Source organism: Gallus gallus, chromosome Z (assembly GCF_016699485.2).
Source record: "Gallus gallus isolate bGalGal1 chromosome Z, bGalGal1.mat.broiler.GRCg7b, whole genome shotgun sequence".
Lineage (NCBI taxonomy): Eukaryota > Metazoa > Chordata > Aves > Galliformes > Phasianidae > Gallus > Gallus gallus.
Window position 1 is genome coordinate 43,433,727 of NC_052572.1, and position 19,297 is coordinate 43,453,023.

General features: G+C 39.8%; 1 protein-coding gene across 1 annotated transcript in view; it reads right to left on the bottom strand.

Annotated features, from left to right (window-relative positions):
- Nucleotides 1-11,450: 11,450 nt before the first annotated feature.
- Nucleotides 11,451-19,297, bottom strand: part of CNTNAP4 (contactin associated protein 4) — a 221,285-nt gene continuing 213,438 nt past the window's right edge. The window contains exon 24 of the mRNA XM_428089.8: nt 11,451-16,431. Coding sequence (XP_428089.5) covers nt 16,238-16,431 — 194 coding nt within the window. The 3' untranslated portion in view covers nt 11,451-16,237. The remainder of the gene's footprint in view (nt 16,432-19,297) is intronic.

Consider the following 19,297-nt stretch of genomic DNA (forward strand, 5'->3'; position numbering starts at 1 on the left):
ACTGGTTATCCTAGGGATACTCTACCCCCTGACCTGGAAATCTCAGCTAGGGAGCAGAATAAAACCCCATGATTCAGGTAGAAACAATTAAAGACCTACTAGTCCACCTGGATTGCCAAAGGTCCATGGGGCTGGATGAGATCCACTCAAGAGTGCTGAGGGAGCTGGTAGAGGTGACAGCCTCCACTTTCCATCATCTACCAGTGGTCCTGGTCAACCAGAGAGGTCCCAGGAGATTGGAGGCTTGCCAGTGTGACTCTCATCTACAAGAAGGGTTATGAAGAGGATCCAGGGAACTACAGGCCTGCCAGTCTGACCTCAGTACCAGGAAAGGTTATGGAGCAGTTCACCTTGAGGGAGATCACATGGAATGAGCAGGATAACCAGGGGATCAGATCTAGCCAGCATAGGTTTATGAAAGGCATATCCTGTCTGACCAACCTGATCTCCTTCTTTGATTGAGCGACCCTCCTGCTGAATGAGAGAAAGGCTGTTGATGTAGTCTACCTAGATGTCAGCAAAGACTTCAATACTGTCTCCACCAGTATTCTCCTGGAGAAGCTAGCAGCCCATGGCTTGGACAGATACACTCTTCGACTGGTAAAGAACTGGCTGGATGGCCAGGCCCAGAAAATGGTAGTGAATGGAGTTAAATCCAGCTGGCAACTGCTGATGAGTGGTGTTCCCCATGGGTCTGTACTGGGGCCTGTCCTCTTCAATATCTTTATTGATGACCTGGATGAGGGCAATGAATGCACCCTTCATAAGTTTGCAGATGACACCAAGCTGGCAGGAGGTGTTGATTTGCCTGAAGATAGGAAGGCCCTACAAAATTATCTGGGCAAGCTGCATAGCTGGGCTGAGGCCAACGGGATGAAGTTCAACAAGACCAAGTGCTGCATCCTGCACACTGGCCACAACAACCCCAGGCAATGCTACAAGCCTGGGAGAGAGTGTCTGGAAAACTATGTAGAGGAAACAGATCTGGGGGTATTGGTCAACGCTTGGCTGAACATGATGCAGCAGTGTGCCCAGGTGGTCAAGAAAGCCAAAGGCATGCTGACTTGTATCAGAAATAGTGTTGCCAGAAGGAGCAGTGAAGAGATCGTCCCTCTGTACTGAGACCTGGTGAGGCTGCACCTCTGTAAGAGATTATTCTTTTATATCACTGACTCAAAGTTTGCTGAGGAACAAGTCCAGGCAAGTCCTGGGCAAAGGTAGAGAAATCTTCTGTCTTGAGGACACTGATGGACAGGTCATGGCTAAGGGTTGTGAAATCACTTAAGGAGCACGGATGGACAAGGCCAGGGGCAATGAGAGAGGGATAAGCTGCTGATCATGGCCGGGAAATGGTCTTTTGTGTGGACTTATCTCAAAGAAGATGGCCATCTCAGGAGGTACGCATGTGACTCTTGCTCAAGCACGCAGGGATGTCACGTAGGCAGGAAAAAAGGAGGATAAAAGAGGGTCCAACAACCATGAGGATAGGATTTCTGCCATCAGATCCCTCACCACGACAGACTCAAGGTTTCTGCCATCAGATCCCTCACCACGACAGACTTGAGGTGTCTGCCTTCAGATCCCTCACTACGGACCGTATGTTGATGGACTTCCCTGGGCCTGCTACCTGAGACCTGCTGCTTCCTCCTGGGCTTACTCTGCGGCTTCTTCCTGGACCCACCCAGTACCTGTACCCTCTCATTGCCCAAGACTGGCCTCGCTGCTCCTGCCCTTAGGCCTCGGACCATCGGAACGGCGTGCAACAGGACTACTGCCGGATCCTGGTGGTGACTATCCCTGCTTTATGCAATTCGTGCTTCTTTTTATCTTTTCTATCACTCACCTTCCCTTCCCCATCACCCCAATCCTTAATAGTGTCCGTTCTCCCCTTTCTTCATCTCCCTTATTAACATTTGTAATAAACTGGTCGGACCAACATTTGAATCGTTGTTTCTTAATCTCATGCCAGGCATACATATTTCAAAGAACCTCCTCTCCCTCCTATAAATTGGAGCGAGACAACCTCAAGTTCACCTTTGAGCCCCTGAAGTGTGTTCAGAGAAGGGCAATGAAGCTGGTGAGCGGTCTGGAACACAGCCCTTATGAGGAGCAGCTGAAGGAGCTGGAATTGTTCAGTCTGGAGAAGAGGAAGCTCAGGGATGCTATTATTGCTCTCTACAGCTACCTGAAGAGAGGTTGTGGTGAGATTGGGACTGGCCTCTTCTCACTCATAGCTAGCAATAGGACTAGAGGGAATGGCCTCAAGTTGTGCCAGGGGAGGTTCAGGTTGAATGTTTTTCCTTCAGGAAATATTTTTGCTCTGAGAGAGTGGTCAGGCACTGGAACAGGCTGCCCAGGGAAGTGGTGAAGTCATCATCCTTAGAGGTGTTCAAGAAACATTTAGATGTTGTACTGAGTCAAGTGGTTTAGTGGAAAATGCTGATGATAGCTGGACAGTTGGACTGGATGATCTTGGAGATCTTTTCCAGCCTTGGTGATTCTATGATTCTATCTCATACAGGCAGGCAGTGACACTGCCCACTAGATCAGGGAGCTGAAATCCTTATCCGACCTGGCCTTGAACACTTCCAGGGATGAGTCATCCCCTTTTCTTAGCAATGAATTCCAGTGTCTCACTACCCTCACAGAATTTATTCTTAATATCTAATCTGAATGTACCGTCTTTTTGTTTAAAACCATTGCTCCTTTTTTTCCTATAATTACAGTCCCTGATAAAGAGTTCCTCTCCAGCTTTCTTATACGTCTTCTTAAGGTCCTCAAAAGCTGCTATGAAGTGCTCCTTTTCTTCTTCAGACTGAAAACCCAATTTCTCTCATCTTGTCTTCATAGGTGAGATGCTCTACTCCTCTGATGGTCCTTGTGGCACTCCTCTGTACTCTCTTTGAGAGGTTTGTATCTACCTCTTTTGCTGGGATCACCAGAATAGAAGGTGATGTCAAAAGATCTGAGTAGAGGAGGAGAATCACCTCCCTTGACTTGCTAATCACACTTCTTCTGATACAGCTCAGAATACAGTCAGTTTTCTGGGCTGCAAGCATATATTTCTGGCTTCTGCCAAGATTTTCTTCAACCAGCACCTGAAGTCCTCCTCATCAGGGCTACTGTCAAACCATTCTCTGCCAAGTCTATGTGTGCAATTGGAATTGTCCTGGACTGAGTGCAGGATCTTGTGCTTGGCCTTGTCAAACTGCAAGAGTTTTGTAGGGACCCATCTCTCAAATCTGTCAAGGTCTCTCTCGATGGCATCCATTACCTCTGCATGTTGACTGTACCACACAGCTCAGTGTTGTCCACAGACTTGCTGAGGGTGAGCCTTTGTAGGCTTCCTTTTTTGTCTGTTTGAGTTTGGCAAGGTACTTGTTCATCCATAGAATCATAGAATCAAAGAATCGCTAAGGTTGGAAAAGACCCACAGGATCATCCAGTCCAACCATCCGCCCTTCACCAATGGTTCTCGCTAAACCATGTCCCTCAACACAACATCCAAATGCTCTTTAAACACTACCAGGCTCGGTGGCTCCACCACCTCTCTGGGCAGCCCAGTCCAGTGCCTGACCACTCTTTCAGAGAAGTAGTATTTCCTAACGTCCAGCCTGAACCTTCCCTGACACAGCTTGAAGCCATTCCCTCTCGTTCTATCACTAGTCACCCGGGAGAAGAGGCTGACCCCCAGCTCACCACAACCTCCCTTCAGGTAGTTATAGAGAGCAATAAGGTCTCCCCTGAGCCTCCTCTTCTCTAGACTGAACAACCCCAGCTCCTTCAGCCGCTCCTCATAAGGCCTGTGCTCCAGACCCCTCACCAGCTTTGTTGCCCTCCTCTGGACACGCTCCAGGGCCTCAATGTCTTTCTTTCAGTGAGGGGCCCAAAACTGGACACAGTACTCGAGGTGCGGCCTCACCAGTGCTGAGTACAGGGGAATAATTACTTCCCTGTTCCTGCTGGCCACACTATTTCTGATACAAGCCAGGATGCCATTGGCCTTCTTGGCCACCTGGGCACACTGCTGGCTCATGTTCAGTCTAACGTCAATCAACACCCCCAGGTCCATTTCCTCTACAGTCTTCCAGCCACTCTGCCCCAACCCTGTAGCGTTGCCTGGGGTTATTGCGGCCAAAGTGCAGGAGCTGGCATTTGGTCTTGTTGAATCCCATCCCATTGGCTTCTGCCCAGCTATCCAACCTATCCAGATCCCTCTGTAAGGCCTCGCTACCCTCAGGCAGATCAACACTTCCAGCTAGCTTGGTGTCATCTGCAAACTTACTGAGGGTGCACTCAATGCCCTCATCCAGGTCATCAATAAAGATATTGAAGAGGACAGGCCCCAGCACCGACCCCTGGGGAACACCACTCGTGACCGGTCGCCAGCTGGATTTAACTCCATTCACTACCACTCTCTGGGCCCGGCCCTCCAGCCAGTTCCTTACCCAGCGAAGAATGTATCTGTCCAAGCCACGATCTGCCAGCTTCTGCAGGAGAATACTGTGCGACACAGTGTCAAAGGCTTTGCTGAAGTCTAGGTAGACCACATCAACAGCCTTTCCCTCATCCACCAGATGGGTCACTGGATCATAGAAGGAGATCAGGTTGGTCAAGCAGGACCTGCCCTTCGTGAACCCATGCTGGCTAGGCCTGATCCCCCGGTTGACCTGCATGTGCCGCGTGATCTCCCTCAAGACAATCTGCTCCATCATCTTCCCCGGCACCGAAGTCAGGCTAACAGGCCTGTAGTTCCCCGGATCCTCCCTGCAGCCCTTCTTGTAGATGGGAGTCACATTGGCAAGCCTCCAGTCTTCTGGGACCTCACCCATCAACAAGGAGCACTGATAGATGATGGAAAGCGGCTCAGCTATATCCTCCGCCAGTTCCCTCAGCACTCTCGGGTGAATCTCATCTGGTCCCATGGACTTGTGGCAGTCCAGTTGGAGTAGCAGGTCTCTAGCTGTTTCCTCCTGAATCGTGGGGGGTTTAGTCTGCTCCCCAGCCAAGACTGCCAGGTCAGGGAGTAGAGAAACCTGAGGATAACCGGTCTGTCTTTTAAAGACAGATGTAAAGAAGGCATTCAGAACATCTGCCTTTTCCTTATCCTCAGTGGTCACATTGCCAGCCTCATCCAGTACAGAATGGAGATTCTCCCTGGTCGTCCTCTTGCTGTTGATATACTTGTAAAAGAGTTTCTTGTTCCCTTTTACCCCAGCAGCCAGGTTGAGTTCAAGCTGGGCTTTAGCCTTTCTGATTTTCTCCCTGAACATCTTAACAACTTCTTTGTATTCTTTCTGGGTTGCCCGTCCCTTCTTCCACAGGAGGTAGATTCTCTTTTTCTCCTGGAGCCTCAAGAATAGTTCCCTATTCATCCACGCTGATCTTCTTCCGTGCCGGCTCATTTTGCGGCTTAGGGGGACAGCCTGCTCCTGCGCCTTTAAGACTTCCTTCTTAAAGAGCAACCAGCCATCTTGTACCCCTTTACTCTCTAAGACTGAGCCCCAGGGGACTCTCCCTACTAGTCTCCTGAACAATTCAAAGTCTGCCCTCCGGAAGTCCAAGGTAGCAATTTTGCTGTTCCCCCTCCTGACTCCACCAAGAATCGAGAACTCTACCATGTCATGGTCACTCTGCCCAAGACAGAGGCAGAGGGAGAAGGCCAATGGCATCCTGGCTTGTATCAGAAATAGTGTGGCCAGCAGGAACAGGGAAGTAATTATTCCCCTGTACTCAGCACTGGTGAGGCCGCACCTCGAGTACTGTGTCCAGTTTTGGGCCCCTCACTGAAAGAAAGACATTGAGGCCCTGGAGCGTGTCCAGAGGAGGGCAACAAAGCTGGTGAGGGGTCTGGAGCACAGGCCTTATGAGGAGCGGCTGAAGGAGCTGGGATTGTTCACTCTGGAGAAGAGGAGGCTCAGGGGAGACCTTATTGCTCTCTATAACTACCTGAAGGGAGGTTGTGGTGAGCTGGGGGTCAGCCTGTTCTCTCAGGTGACTAGTGATAGGACTAGAGGGAATGGCTTCAAGCTGCTCCAGGGAAGATTCAGGCTGGACATTAGGAAATACTACTTCTCTGAAAGAGTGGTCAGACACTGGACTGGGCTGCCCAGAGAGGTGGTGGAGCCACCGAGCCTGGTAGTGTTTAAAGAGCATTTGGATGTTGTGTTGAGGGACATGGTTTAGCGAGAACCATTGGTGAAGGGCGGATGGTTGGACTGGATGATCCTGTGGGTCTTTTCCAACCTTAGTGATTCTATGATTCTATGAATTCTATTTCAAACTCATATGCTTTGACCTTATGTTATGGAGTATATCCAAAAGGTATGTACATATTCAGCAATCTATTATTACATATTGTTCTGATTATTTTCAGTAAGCTTATCTTGTTTATTAAGCTGCTTTTCCTCTAATTGTAGCTTTTAACATTTTCTGTTGTGTTGAAACAATGCTGTAAAATTTGATATCAACAGCGTATGCAAAAATTCACTCTATTAAGAGTTTACAGAAAGACGATCATTTTTACAAAATATTCTGTGGAAAAAAAAAACATATTGTGCAATATGCTTAGTTTTGTCATTGTCATATCTCTATTTTAGAAACTACAGGTGAGGAACACCCTGACATCTGGAGTCTACATAGGGAAAAGACTCTGTGGCTATCTGGCTACCACTTTTGCTTTTGTCACTTGCAGCCACATCAATTCTAAAACTGAGATTCTCCCACTTTAAAGAAAATAATTAAAAATAAATATAAATGGAGTACCGATCACTGTCAAACTAAAAAGCAGAACATTACTGTTTGTTCTGTCATTCAGTGTTCCACAGACACGTGGCAAATTTAATAGGAAAACAATAGCAAAAATATCTGCATTGCAACCTTCATGCTTACAACTTGTCAGATGTGTATGTCTTTTAATGCTTCAGCAGGAGTTACTAGCCTTAACTTCCTTAATACTTCTTTCACATTTTCTCATTTTGTTTTATTTTTTTTAATTTGTCTTTTTCTTCTGTTTCTTTTTCCTTTTCTTCCTCTTTTTCTTTTTGTCTTTTTCTTCTATTTAATTGAGCCTGTAGTAAGAAAATCTTGAGACTAGATGTACCTCTCAGAAGTATGTGTCTACTGTAGGTGGCCTTTCAACATTACGTCCTACAGAACACTAGTATGAAAGTTTTCTCCCAGCTTCCAGAATTAAAATGTATTGAAGGAGAGAACTATGTATCCTTCCTATGTTATGACAGTTTTTGAAAAGTGCTACATGACAGGTGACATTTGGCAAGCTAGAATGCATCACACTGTGCTAAGGAGATTTGTGAACAGATTGATTAGATTTTTTTTCCAGGAATTCAGCTCAAGATCACTGAAATGCATACATTTCAGTAGGACACTGTTCATCAAAATGGAAAGAGGACATCCTGTGCCAGTGCAGGTGACAACACCCAGATCTGACCTAATATTACCTGATAGTATGGCAGACCTCCTAACAGGATAAAACATTGTCCTTTTACAGTAACATTTTGTGTAATTACAGTTCAATCCTCTAGTTCAACAGTTATAAGCATGTTCAGTTATGAAAAAAAAAAAAAAAAAAAAAGGAAATTTCCAAAGTGTCACAGTTCAGCACAGTTCAGCACAGTTCAGCCTAGTTCCATGACAAGGGGGCAAAGGGACCCACGAGCCCACACCTAGGCATGGGTGGAGGGATGGGAAAAGGTAAGTAGATGGGCCTAGACAAGGAAAATAGAAGCAATAAGATAAGGAAAAAGAACTTAGCTTACTAAATATAACAGTGGAATGTGAGATAGTTCAATAAAATAAAGTATGATTGGAATTGAAGCTAATAAATCAAATACAGTGAGAGAAAGTTTCCAAAACCAAAGTCCTTACTCTAATGCTGTAAGTGAAATGGACAGGGGGAAAAGAGCAAAGAAGCACTCTTGTGACTGTCAGTCAGTTCAAACAGAAAATGGAAATGCAAAAATGAAGTCTTCTAGGATTTGTAGTTCATTCTTCTCTTCTGAAACCAAAAGACCAGAAATATCAACAATCCATGGAACTACAGCATCAACTCTGTAATTCCAGTGCACTGCATGTTGTTATGATGTGGAATAGTGATGAGAAATTATAAAAACCAAGATACAAAAATTGAAAAAAAGGCTAGCATGAAAAAACAAATTGTGTTTACTGCAAATATATTTAGCTTTTAAGAATTTTACACTGTAGAACAGAACATTAAGATGAATATGGTAATGAGGAAATGACTGTTAATCATTAGTAAGTACTGCATTGGGCAGGCAGGTACTGCATGTGGGCCATATTCCTAGCATAATATTCATTATTTAACTCATTAAAATGGATTTCATTTCTGAAATGCAGCACTTAACCATTCTGAAGTAGTGAATAATAAGAATTTACTAATGCTTCTCTAGTTGATTTACAAATCATGGCACTAAAGAATTTATATATTAGCTTAATAGCAATTTTGTGCTGTGCAAGAATAAAATCCTTCATGATTACTAATTGCTAAAAGGAACTTTCTAATCCTATTCAGGAACATCAGGTCATTTTGTAGCTTAGTCAATGTTGAATTCCCGTGATGAGGACCACCGTTACTTTTTCTGAGCATGTGTAAACATCAATTTCTAATGTTTTTTAATTTAATGAAAAGAAAATTGTGCTATATTAGGAATATATACCAATATTTTCAGTTAGAAAAGAGAGGCTGTATTTTGGGGCTGGATTAATTGAATGTTTTGTTACTGATACTATAATATCTGTACTTAAAATTGAATTAGTATTTTGATAAAACATTTTAAAAGTAATTTATATTCAATATTTACCACATGCAACCCATCCTAACCCACCCTTTGCTTTCCTGTAAGAGCAGTATCAGCAACAACAAAGTCTAAACATTTGAATAAAAATCTAAAATTAAATTAAATATATGTTTCCTCTTTAGTTAGAAAATTTTCTACATTATATAATACATGCATGTTACTAAATACAACTTTATTTATTTATTCATTTTTTAATGTAAATATTTTTCTATACAACAGATTTAAAGGTTTTGAAATTTTGTAATTTTTTTTACCTTATTGAAAAAAATAAGCTTTGATATATCTAGCATTTGCTAGTAGTTTCAAGTTTAATAGCTTGGTAAATGAAAAGTAGAAAAGACCATGAATCTGCCAAAGCTAGGATGAAGGAATTACATATTGTACTTATAACGTGTATGTGTTATGTTCCATTTGGTTTGATTAATTGATAGGAGACATATTTTATATGCAATGAATGCAGACCATTCATGTTTTGTATTATCTCTATGAGATATACTGTAGGAATCGGCGGGAGAAATGCGACGACCATAGTAGATGATCAGCAAATCTCGTTTATTGTTTCGGCTGTGTGTACATTTATAGTGCGGATAATAGGCTCATACATATTGCTAAGTGGAGCTCAGGATTGGCTCGCTAGTCAGTGTCAACTACGCCTATCTTTGTGCTCTGTGGTTATCTCTCAGCAAACACTCTCTTACTGACTTCTCAAAACACTGTTGCTGGCTTTCTCCACCTGCATCCTGTTTTGTTCCTTGTTCTCATACCTGACCTTGCGCGCGACAAGGTTGCTTAACCAGCTGCACAGTATCTGCATGGCCTTTCTCAGTCAGCCAGTCATCAATAAACCTCTCCACAATATACCTTGTTAACTTCAACTATTATTCATCTTGCTTGATGAAAATCTTCTGGGTTCTAATTAGCTGATGAAAGACACACAGTCAATACCTGCACTGCACTGAATAGTACAAGGTCTTTTTCTCCTTTTTTTTTTTTTTTTTTTTTTTTTCATTTGCAACTCTATGCACAAAATAACAGGAAACTGTTATTTCTGACTGAAAGGAAAAAGACCATCTCCTTAGTTAAATATACTAAAATAAATATAGATAATTAATATTACCATAATGTTATTTGCTAAATGAGGTTGAATTTTGTTTATCTTACAGTGCTATAGATTTATATAAAAGTTTTAATCTTCAATAGGTTTTACAAATATTAATAAATCAATTTAGTAAAAAAATTAGTATTCTCTCCCTGTCAAGCAGATGAAATTGAATGGTTAGTGGTAATGCATAAAGGAAGGAACAGAACAGATATTTTAGAGCTTCTCAGAAACCAGTCCACAAATTTCTGCTATTGGAAAAAAAGTACTGAAAGTCCATTTAATTCTTAAATAATTCAGTCATACGTTACTGAATTCATATTATTCATAAACAGTGATGGCTGTCTTTGTAACCTTTGTTTTTTGATCTAGAAGATTTTGTGATGTGTGCTTTAAACATGGGCTTTATGAACTGCTTGCAAGATACTTCTGCTCTTCAAAACAAAAATATCATCAGTTCATAGACTACAAAACTACTGCAGTGAATTTGAAATTAGAAGTTTTTTCAAATGTTACAATAATGGAGAGGAACAAAGACCACGTTGTGTTATAACGCACAGTGTGCAAAGGATAGCAGCTACTATCTGTTAGTTTACTGAGCAATACATGTGCTATCTTAAGGATTCATCTAACATAGTTACCACTAGGTTCCTGATGACAAGTGGACACTTATGAGGTCTGATGTAACCTACTGGCAATTCTTCCCTATTCTCCAATAGGGACCTCAGAAGGATTTTAAACAGCTGATTCTCTTCTGCAGACTTAGGAGTCTTTTACCAATGCCAAATCTCCCACCTGACACAAAGATGTGAGTTCTGATGCTTCCTAAAAGCCAGTTAACAGTCTTGGGAAAACAAAAACAAAACAAACAAACAAATAAAACTATTTCTTCTAAATTGGTAAAGGACATATATGTTCATTAAGAGATTATTAACTGATTAATATTTTTCCAAGATGCATACTGGACAGTACCTGAAATACACTACTTAATACACCTGGGGAAATTTTCTGTCAATCAAATGATACTTCAGTCCTAGATGTAATGGCATGGCCAGGAGAGGGAACGGGAAAAAAGAGGAAGACCTAATAAAGGACTGTGTGTATGAGGGATGCTATAACCTTTTCTTCCGTGATCAGAGATGATACAACTCTAGCTGTACCTCTTATTGGTCTGTAAAACTCTGCTAACTCCATTTATTATTATTATTATTCTATCAAAAAAAAAAAAAAACAAAAAAACCAACAACTATGAAATCATATATTTTGTGAAATATATTGTATATGTTTTCATCATTGAAGAGGCTGGTGCTCTGGGCTTTTTTCAGTGTCTGACACAATATAAATAAAATAGCTAAATACAAAGAATCTTAGCTCAAAATAAGTAGTTTGCTTACATACATGTGTTTGTGTGCCTGTCCCAATTTGTTCACATGTGTAGAGATTTTCTGTGTGGATTTACAACACTATGTAAATGTGAATTTACATAGTTTCTGTGGATTTACAACACTATTTAAAAGATTTCAAGGCATAATTTATTTAGTATTACATATATCAAGTGTTATCAACATAAGAATTTCACCACAGAAAGAAAATATAAAGTTATATGAAAACAAATGTGACCTTATGTCAGTGTTCGGAAAGAGGCACCCATTTCCCTGAAAAGTAGCAGTAATGTTTCATTCTTTTAAATTTGGTGAGATCAAAGATAAAGAGTTTGGAGAGTGTATCCAAAGGACAGTTCCTGTCAGAAAAGTACTTTTCACACAACATTTTAAAACCAAAGAAGAAGCATATTTTCTTAGCAAAGTATGTGCCATAAGCACCTGTGATTTTTCTATTTCTATTTCTTTGTGCAGGTGACATTAGAACTTTTTGTGCAGAAAACCAGCTCAATGCTCCCCTCCTACCACAAAGAAAAAAATCCAAGAAAGGAGTAAATTTTAAATGAAGTTCCTGACTTGCATTTATTATTTTAAAAATGTTGAAAACAAACAAACACACTGAGATTTCTTCAGTGCCTTCATGTCTGTACCTGCTTATTCTGTTCTCATTTTGGAAGGATTGTTCTTTCTTCATAATGCATGGTCTCCTTAAGTGATCAGAAACACTATAGATTTATTATACTTTCCAATATACCTATACTTTGACTGCACAGTTAAGAGCTTACCTTGATAAAATCTCAAAAGCTTAAACTATGCAACATTCCTGTATTCTTATCCTGGAGAATGTGCATGGCACCCAAGAGAGTGCACATGTTTTTTCTGGGTTGTTTTTTTTTTTTTTTTTCTGACTTAACAAAGAGTTTTCTCTTAGACACACACACACACACACACACACACAAAAGTTTTCCTCTGTGGTATAATGTGGCTTATACAGCTACAACTCCATTTTGTGTGTCAACTTCTACAATTACGTCTCAAGGTAATTAATTTTATTTCAAAAATATTCTCCTATCAATTCTATGTTGACCTGCCATAATTGCATCCTCTGATTTTATCATCTCACACTAGTATCTAAATCTATATTTGTGTACTCCATTCAGTTTTTTCCTCTCTAGAATTCTATTTGTGTTTTCCTTTTCCATATGTTTTTGTGTTACTGAAATGAATAATGACACTGTGAATTAATTTTGGCTATTAGCATGTTTCATTGCATTGTACATGTAGCTTACTACATGTTATTCATCTACAGAGGATGTATTGGCAAATGTTTTCTCGAAACCTGACTGAACCATATTTATGCACTAAATGTTGAGTACTTAAATAATGATGGTGTCTTTGTGGTTAGTAGATATGGAAAGTTTTTTAAAAGGTACCAGCATTCATGCTATTATTCATTTTCTAAAGTACTTAAGGAAAGATATATTTGCCGTGAAAATCATGTCAGTGTGTAGGAAACCTGTTACATTAGCATTCAGTTTTATTATCTGTAAATAACCACATACCATGTGCAATTCTACTTATTTTTACTGAAAAAAACCCCACCAAAAAAACAACAACAACAAAAAAAAACAGTATATTGTTGTCAGTTTTGATCTTTTTAACATAAATTTTAGATTTTGTAAAAAATATTTTACTCACTGTATTTTAAAAAATGTTTCTTTTATTAACAGGGAGGTGAAAGGTCACACATTGGACTAGAGAATCAAAAAAGGGATGAAATAATGGTGCATGATTTCTCAGTGCACCTTAGTGCCACCATTTTGTTGTACACATAGAAATGAAGCATCTAATGAAAAATGCTGCTTCGCTGACTTTGAACCTGTATACTTTGGATTCAGGTGACAAATATATGATCACTCCTCCTGCAGATGAAAATGGTTATTTGCATTTTCACAGAGACATAATTATTGTATGCAACAAATCTGCAGACAAATCTGCATTCAACAAAATCTATTTCAGTTTATCCCCTTCAAACTCTTTACAAAATAAAATGCTGTAATAAGGTGATTGAATGAAATAAAGTGCCATTCACAGGTGTTTGCACACACACCACTTTTTTTTTTTTTAATGCTTAGTGAAAAATGGGTTTCACTCTGTTTTTTACTTCCTTTTGCCTCTAAAAATACTAAAGAATAGTGAAACGATTATTCATTTCGAAGAAAATGAAGTAAGGGAGGATACACTTTCCTCCACCAGGAAATACAATACAGAATAAGAAAAGAGATGACATATATGGAGGTAAAACAAAGAGACTAAAAAGTTAGATTTATATACTTTCAACTTCCAACCTGTCCTAGTGTAGATATCTTTTAATTTAGAGGGTTTTTTGTTTGTTTGTTTTTGCTGTTTTTTAATATTAAGTGTGTAGTTCTCATCTGAAAACTTGGTCTTGTATAATACAATCAAAATATCCATTTTGGTGTCCTAATATATTATAAATGTTATTATCACACAGGTTTTATCCCACGTTTACTTCATTTCACATTGATTAAAAGAGTATTAACTAGGATTCTTATCAATTTAAATAGAGATGTTAATATAAGTGACACTGGCATATCTGTCACAGGAGTGGAAAGCTTCTTGTTACAATGAGGCTCGAGTTTCAGAGAAGTGCATAGCAGGATTCTTTTTTAATTCAAAGAAATTTTGGTCAGAGCCTTGAAGATAATTCTCACTTTAAATTACCTAGTATCTAGCTAGACTGACAAGATCTCAGTTGGTAAATTAAAGAGTGCAAGATCTTGATCTCATGACCCATGTAAGCTTTTTATCTCCTCCACTTCCCATCCGCAAGTCAAAGTACTCTCATACATATCATCTTTTGGGAGCTGTTCATTGTTCTCCCCTCACAACACTGACTTATTGTCATGGGCTGAACACTATCAGGGAACATGATAACGTACACTATGAAGTATATACAATAAGTTCTTGATCCTGGATCCTCACCCTCAGCCTTAGTGTTATACTAAAGATGCTCTCGGAATTAAAATGTTGAGAAAATAGAGAAACAATACATCCCAAGCTGAAAAGTTCATAACTGCAGAGCCTTCAAGTACAAAATGAAGAATAACTTCTTCCTAAAGTTGTTGCTGAACAGAATGAAGTAGAAAAGGAACAGTAAAGTCCTCAGAATAGAAAAAGAAAAATTGATAGAACAAGTTTTGAAATATGATATTATTACAGATACATCTGCTTCAAATTTATATTTGCAACTACCACTTATGGAAATAAATAAAAAGATTACTGAGTTTTAACATCATACCTAATTTCTCTGCTTTTATAATCTTTTAGGACATCTATGACAGACATTTTCGAAGTCTTACATTCTAAGTTTTGGATGACTGTTATCATTGCTTTCCATAGGAATAGATACAAATGATCTTGAAAAACACTTCAATTTTTTAACTTTCAAATATACAGGGACAAAGAACCTCTGTCTCTTAGATCCTAACTCTAGGCACAAAATCTTCTATCTGAAAAGAAAAAAAATCCTCTGTGGGAACCAATTGCCGGACTATTTGCATGTAGTGCAAATTTAGATGACTTGAGGTATTCTAACTGATTCCCGGATGTTTCTTCTGAAGGACACATACCTTCAGTTGACTTTGCAACATTCTCACCAGGCCACATGATTGTTTCAGGAATTCTAGTGTGTATAGTGGTGATACATTCTTCTGTTTAAACATATTAAATCTATACTCCATATCCAATTACTTGCTTATGCAACATCATAGGCAGCTCTTATACATCAGGATAATAAACATCAGTTTTGTTTTGAGTTGAAGAATCGACATTATTTAAGTAAGTTATGTAGGTACTGTTATGGATAAAAAACAAACATGTTGAAGTAGCAGCTTTAAAGTACTACACTTTAAATTCCTTATTTATATTGTTATCAAATCATAAATAAATTCTATAATTTCGAAAATTAATCTTGAGGTCTAAGGCATATACATACAGTGTTTTTGGGGAATGTGTCACATATAGTGCATAGATCATTAAAATTTCATGAATAAATATTACTTATTTCTATGGGGAGTTACATGAACATTGGTGGTTTCATTCATAACAATTTAATTATTGTTAATATTTTACTTGATCTCTCCAAGTAAAAGTCTCACCTTCTGTGATCCAAATTTTATTTAAAATTCCTAGAATATGTTCACATCTAATTTGATATCATTGCTTGACTGTGAGTGAAAACTTATTACAAAAGTGATTTTACAGCATTTCAACACACTGTACACTCTTCAGTTTTAAGACTTGCAAGATTTGCCAAAAAGAAGGGACAATGATAGCAATGGCCACCTGCCAGGGAAAAGAAGGGCAGATTGTTTTGGACATCTAATTCCAAGGCCCACGGGCGGATACTGATAGCAGTCAACAGCAGCTCAAGAAGCACTTTCAGGTGGAGGAATTAAGAGGAATCCCTATAATAAGGATTGCAGAATATCTTTAGCAACACAAACTATTATAATCCACTTTTCATCTTTAACAAAATGCCAGAATCTTAAAGAGGATCTTAGTAACAATTTTCCCATTCAAAAATCATATTCAGAATGTACATTAAGCTTCAGTGTAGAAGGTCACATCAGAACAGTTGGAAACTACCAACAATGAAATTGATTAAAATATCTAATTCACTGTTACATAAAATGTGTTTATGTTAATAAACAAGGAATTCATGTAATTTAAAGAGGCCCATATACCAATCACTGAGACTGAACATATGCATTGTAATAGGTCTCAAATCCACTGCATATACTGTAGAGTGCAAGAACATTTTCTGTCCATTAAGAGCCCCTGGCTTATACAGAAAATCAGACTGTCGCACTATTAAATTAAGTCATGAATGTCAATCAGAAGAAGTATTCTTTTTGATTTTCACTGGCTGTGTTTTGAATGCTGAGCTCACTTTTCAGCGCAGATTCAGCACTGTCTTCATTTTCAGATCCTTTTTTCTCATTTTTTGAGTACCTGCTTTTTTTTCTATAAATGTGTATGGCTATGGCAGTGATACAAAGTAGGATGAATATCACAACTGCTATCACACCTAGTAAAGAAAAAGAGAAAAAAGTTAAAAAATAGGATAGACAAGTAATAACTTCTCTGTCAGGAGAGGCAGAAAAGAACAGGACAAAGAGAAATCTGTAGTCTGAACCTGGTTCTAATAGTACCTCTGCCTACGTACACCATAAAAGAAAAGCCTCAGCCACCTTGCAGTAAAAAAAAAGGTAACAAAGAATTAGTCCAATTCATATCCAGCACTTTATCCAAATTACCTCAGACAACAGATGAGTGATCCTATCTGAACAGTGCAGTTCATGAGGAGAATTTGTAAAAGAAAGTATAAAATCTTTCATCATAGAGACTCCAGTGGAAATTGACAAGCCTTTAGAGTTATTCTTCTTCAGACTGTTGGGGCAGAAATTCTAATGCTTATTATACTATGTAGAAGAAAATCCCAATTCCTTATGATGACCTTAGGTACATTGTAATGGGATAAAAAGTTTTACATTAACTACTTCAAATAGGGCTCTTATTTCTGCAACTGTTCCATTGTAATTAATAAATACTAGTTAACTTATGAAAATACTGAAAACAAAGCTTACTTCATATTTTGAGTAAAACAAAATAACGTTGGCTCTTTTCTTTCCCTTCAGGACTGTGGAAAATGCTCTAACATTCTAGGTGCTCTTTGCTTAAACGGTTGGCAACATGTGAGCTGTCTTTTCCAACAGCTTTAACAATCCACCTGATAGGATAAGCAGATCTACCTGACAAGATTAAAAACAAATGTTCAAAACCATAAATTTATGCAGCACTTGCTTAACACATGACAAACTATATAGAGTCAGAGAGTATTGCTGTTAGCCTAGAAGATTAAGAAAAGTGAAGAAAAAGACATTTTCCACAGAACTAAGTGTGAGTCTATTGAATTCTAGCTCTCTCCTCATCTGTAATAATGGTCACAGTCCTTCAAGTTCACAAATCAGAGGTGGAGAATTAGAGGAACGTAAAGGGCAAATGAACAGAAGGGAAGCAGAAAATGCTTGTCAAAGTGGCAGGAAGCAAGACTGAGTGATAGGAAAGAAAAATGTTAAGCAAGCTGAGAAATATGCAGCTTAACTGTAAAAGGAGCAATCAAGAGCATAATCTTGCTACTAATAGAATCATAGAATGATTTGAATTGGAAGGGACCACTAAAATCAGCTAGTTCCAAAACTCCTGCTGTAGGCAGGGACACCACTCACTAGACCAGGTTGCTCAAAGCCCCATCCTGCCTGATCTTGAATACCTCCAGGGAGGGGGCATCCACAACTTCTCTGGGCAACCTGTAAATAACTTCTTCCTGATATCCAGACTAAATCTGCTCTCTTCCCGTTTAAAGCCATTTCTCCTCATTCTGTTATTGAACGCCCTTATAAAATGTTCCTCTCCAGCTTTCCTGTAAGCCCCTTTGAGGTACTGGAAGTCCGATATAAGTTCCCTCCGGAGCCTTCTCTTCTCCAAGCAGAAAAGAAAAGCCCCAAATCTCTCAGCCTGTCCTCACAGGAAAGGAGCTCCAGCCTTTGGATCATCTTTGTGGCTGTCCTCTGGACTCACGGCAGCAGCTCAATATCTTTCTTGTGTTGTGGGCTCCAGAACTGGACACTTCCCTCATCCTGTTGGTCATGCTTCTCTTGAAACCCAAGATATGGTTGATCTTCTGGGCTGCAAGCAGACACTGCCAGCTCATTTTGAGCCTTTTGTCAACCAACACCCCCAAATCCCCTCAAGTCTGCTTTCAAGCCATTTTGTGCCCAACAAATATCTGTGCTTTGTATTGCTCTGACTCAGTTGCAGAACCTTGCATTTGGCATTGTCAAACTTCATGAGGTTGCATGGACCCACCTCTCAAGCCTATCTAGGTCCTTCTGGATAACATCCCTTCTACCTAGCATGTTGACTGCACAACTCAGCTTGGTATTGTCTGCAAACTTGCTGAGAGTATGCTTGATCCCATAGTCCATGTCACTTACAAAGATGTTAAACAACCCATGTCACATACAAACATGTTAAATAACACAGTCCGAGTGCTGGCCCCTGAGGAATGCTACTCGTCACTGGACTGCATGTGGATATTGAGCTGTTGTCCACAACTCTCTGAGTGCAACCATCCAGCCAATTCCTCATCCAGCAAGTGGTCCATCCATCAAATCAATTTTTCTCCAATTTGGCAACCAGGATGTTGAGCAGTGCCGAGTCAAATACTTTGCACAAGTCCAGGTAGATGACATCAGTTGCTCTTGCTTTATCCACTGCCAGTGTAACTCTATCATAAAAGGCCACCAAGTTTGTCAGGCATGACTTGCCCTTAGTGAAGCCACACTGGTTACCACCAGTCACCTCACCTTTATTTTCCCTGTGCCTTAGTAGGGCCTTCAGGAGGATCTGCTCCATGTCTTCCCAGGCACAGAGATGAGACTGTCTGGCCTGTAGTTCTCTGGATCTTCTTTTTTTTTCCCTTCTTGAAAATGGGAGTTATGTTTCCCCCTTTCCTGTCAGTGGGAACTTCACCAGACTGCCACAGTCTTTAAAATATGAATAATACACTGAAAATACCAATTTCCTAAGAGTAAACAGGCTTATCTCCCTCGTCTTCTCCCAAGAGAAAAATTATAACCTGAAATTCACACAGGCAAATGTTCTCAGAAGAGACAATTCTATTCTTTGGAGGTAAAATATGCCAGGTAGTGGCCTGGCAACTTCCTCTGCCAGTTCCCTCAGAACTCATGGATGGATCTCATTGAGTCCCATGGACTTGCGCACCTTCATGTCCTTTAGACGATCTTGAACCCAATCTTCACTTACGATGGGCAGAACTTACTTCTCCCAGCTCTTACCTTTGCTTTCTGGAGCTTGAGCAGTGTGACTAG